The sequence below is a fragment of the Sprattus sprattus genome (assembly GCF_963457725.1).
Source record: "Sprattus sprattus genome assembly, chromosome: 7".
Taxonomy (NCBI): domain Eukaryota; kingdom Metazoa; phylum Chordata; class Actinopteri; order Clupeiformes; family Clupeidae; genus Sprattus; species Sprattus sprattus.
Window position 1 is genome coordinate 2,061,219 of NC_137926.1, and position 2,500 is coordinate 2,063,718.

The following is a 2,500-nucleotide window of genomic DNA, read 5'->3' on the forward strand; positions in this document are numbered from 1 at the left end:
CTCAAATAGCAAAAAGGAAAGGATACAAGTTTTATTTCATCAAGTTCATTTCACCAGTTAGAGACAAATTAGGCACTCTGAGATTCTTTTGAATGAAAAGTGCGTTAAAAATAAAATGAATTATTATTATTATTATTACAAATGGTTTGTTTATTTTGTCTCCTAGGATGGCCCCGGAGGTGATCCACTGCGAGACGTCGAAGGAGAGCCCGTACAGCAGCAAGGCTGACGTCTGGTCTCTGGGCATCACCCTGATCGAGGCGGCCGAGATGGTGCCCCCCCACCACTCCCTCAACCCCATGAGGGTCCTGCTGAAGATCACCAAGTCAGCCCCGCCCACTCTCAGCAACCCCCGCCTCTGGTGAGTCAGCCCCGCCCACTCTCAGCAACCCCCGCCTCTGGTGAGTCAGCCCCGCCCACACTCAGCAACCCCCGCCTCTGGTGAGTCAGCCCCGCCCACAATAGCCCCGCCCACACTCAGCAACCCCCGCCTCTGGTGAGTCAGCCCCGCCCACACTCAGCAACCCCCGCCTCTGGTGAGTAAGCCCCGCCCACACTCAGCAACCCCCGCCTCTGGTGAGTCAGCCCCGCCCACATTAGCCCCACCCACACCCAGCAACCCACGCCTCTGGTGAGTAAGCCCCGCCCACACCCAGCAACCCCCGCCTCTGGCGAGTCAGCCCCGCCCACAATAGCCCCGCCCACACTAGCCCCGCCCACACTCAGCAACCCCCGCCTCTGGTGAGTCAGCCCCGCCCACAATAGCCCCGCCCACACTCATTAACCCATGCCTCTGGTGAGTGCTCGGCCTTCAATCAATCAATCGATCAACCAATCAACCAATTAACCGATCAGAAATCAACCAATCAGCCAATCAACCAATCAATCAGTTGATAGGCCAGTCAGTTAATTTACATATCAATCAATGAATAACCAAGCAGTCACTCTTTGTTTTTATATGTATGCCTGTCTCAGCAACCTGACAACGTATGAATGCCCTCCCTTTCTTTTACCCCATACCAAACACACACACACACACACACACACACACACACACACACTCTCACATGCACTCTCCACCAACCCAGACCACACAGAGATAACTAGGCTCCAGTTCTCTCCCTAAGTTGGATACCAGGAAGAAGAAGAAAGGGCACCCCCCTCCCTCCGGCAAAAACAAATGAATCACATGGACTGTGTGGAGAACTGAGAAGAACAGGGTCTTTATTAATAGTTATAAATAAAAAATACAGCAATTCATTTCAGCATGGCATCATTTTGTGGAGAATGCTCCAGACAGGGGTCATCATCATACCAGTGGGCTTGAAAAGAGCGCCCTTCTGTATTTTTTGGGAACTTCACAATAGGACGGCAAGGCCCGACTGAATGTGAAAATTTGATAAAGGCCTGATTGTACTTACATCTGTATTAATGGATTATGGATTCTGCCTCACTCTCCATCTCAACATCCTCCCTTGTTGGTATCCTGTCCTGACTTTCTGTGTCGTCTCTTCTTTCCTTGTTTTCCAAGTCTGTTCTGTTCTCATCTGGGTCTGGCTCTTTGTCTACAGTTGATGTACTTGGCTTATCATCTGTCCAATAATATAAGCTACTCACTAACTGAGAGTGAGGTCATGCCGGGAAATATCAAAATAAGTTGTTCATTATATTGCATTTTTCGCTCCTTTCATTATGTAAATGAAAATAAATGGTAATTATAAATAGAAAACAAAAAAAATTGTCGTTTTGTTCAGCCCTCAAATCTTCTCACGACACAATGTGCTTCAGGTGATGCGTAGCAACCACTTACTTGCGAACTTCAAGTTACAATGATCTATAGAAAACGGACAACGCAGCTCAGCTAATGGCTTTAATTTACAGTAAAGTACCAACACAAGTGATTCAAACTATAGTTTTTTAGTCTTCATCATCACTTTCAATAACAAATCTACGCTTCTTGTGAATTTCTTCATGGCTGTTGATGTTTTTTATGGAAAGCCAAAAATGACATAATTAAAAATAAATACATATGTAAAAATGTGAGTCATAAATAAATAAAATGACTAAAAATGCACCAAAGAAAAGCATTAGAAAAAATATATCATGCATTTATGTGAATGGAAATGGAAAATGAGTCCTTTTTATTTACTGTTACATTTATTTACGCTTACATTAATTCCCAAATACATTTCTTCCTCCTTTTATTTTTCTATTTATTTACACATTTTTTACCATACTATTTCCCGTACCGTATTTATTTCTTCTCGCGCCTTTTTACATTTCTTTCTCCTACATTTACATTTCTGGCTGTATTTATTTCTGGCTGCATTTATTTCTGTATTCATTCTTGTCTCGGTATGCAAATGAGGTGGGCTATCATTGGCCAGCGCACCGTCTCTCTCATTGGTCGAGCTGCTTACACCACTCTCCCCTAGCTCTGTATTCTTATAACCAAAGCTATGCAAGCTAACCAGCTAACTCACGTTAGTCACCTTCACAC

At 44.6% G+C, this 2,500-nt stretch overlaps 1 protein-coding gene across 1 annotated transcript in view; it reads left to right on the plus strand.

Moving 5' to 3' along the window:
• The window catches only part of LOC308368394 (serine/threonine-protein kinase 10), a gene marked incomplete at both ends in the record, with an annotated part of 24,618 nt that overhangs the window by 6,577 nt on the left and 15,541 nt on the right, over positions 1 to 2,500 (plus strand). Inside the window, one exon of the mRNA XM_080842564.1 lies at positions 167 to 361. Coding sequence (XP_080698690.1) covers positions 167 to 361 — 195 coding nt within the window. The remainder of the gene's footprint in view (positions 1 to 166; positions 362 to 2,500) is intronic.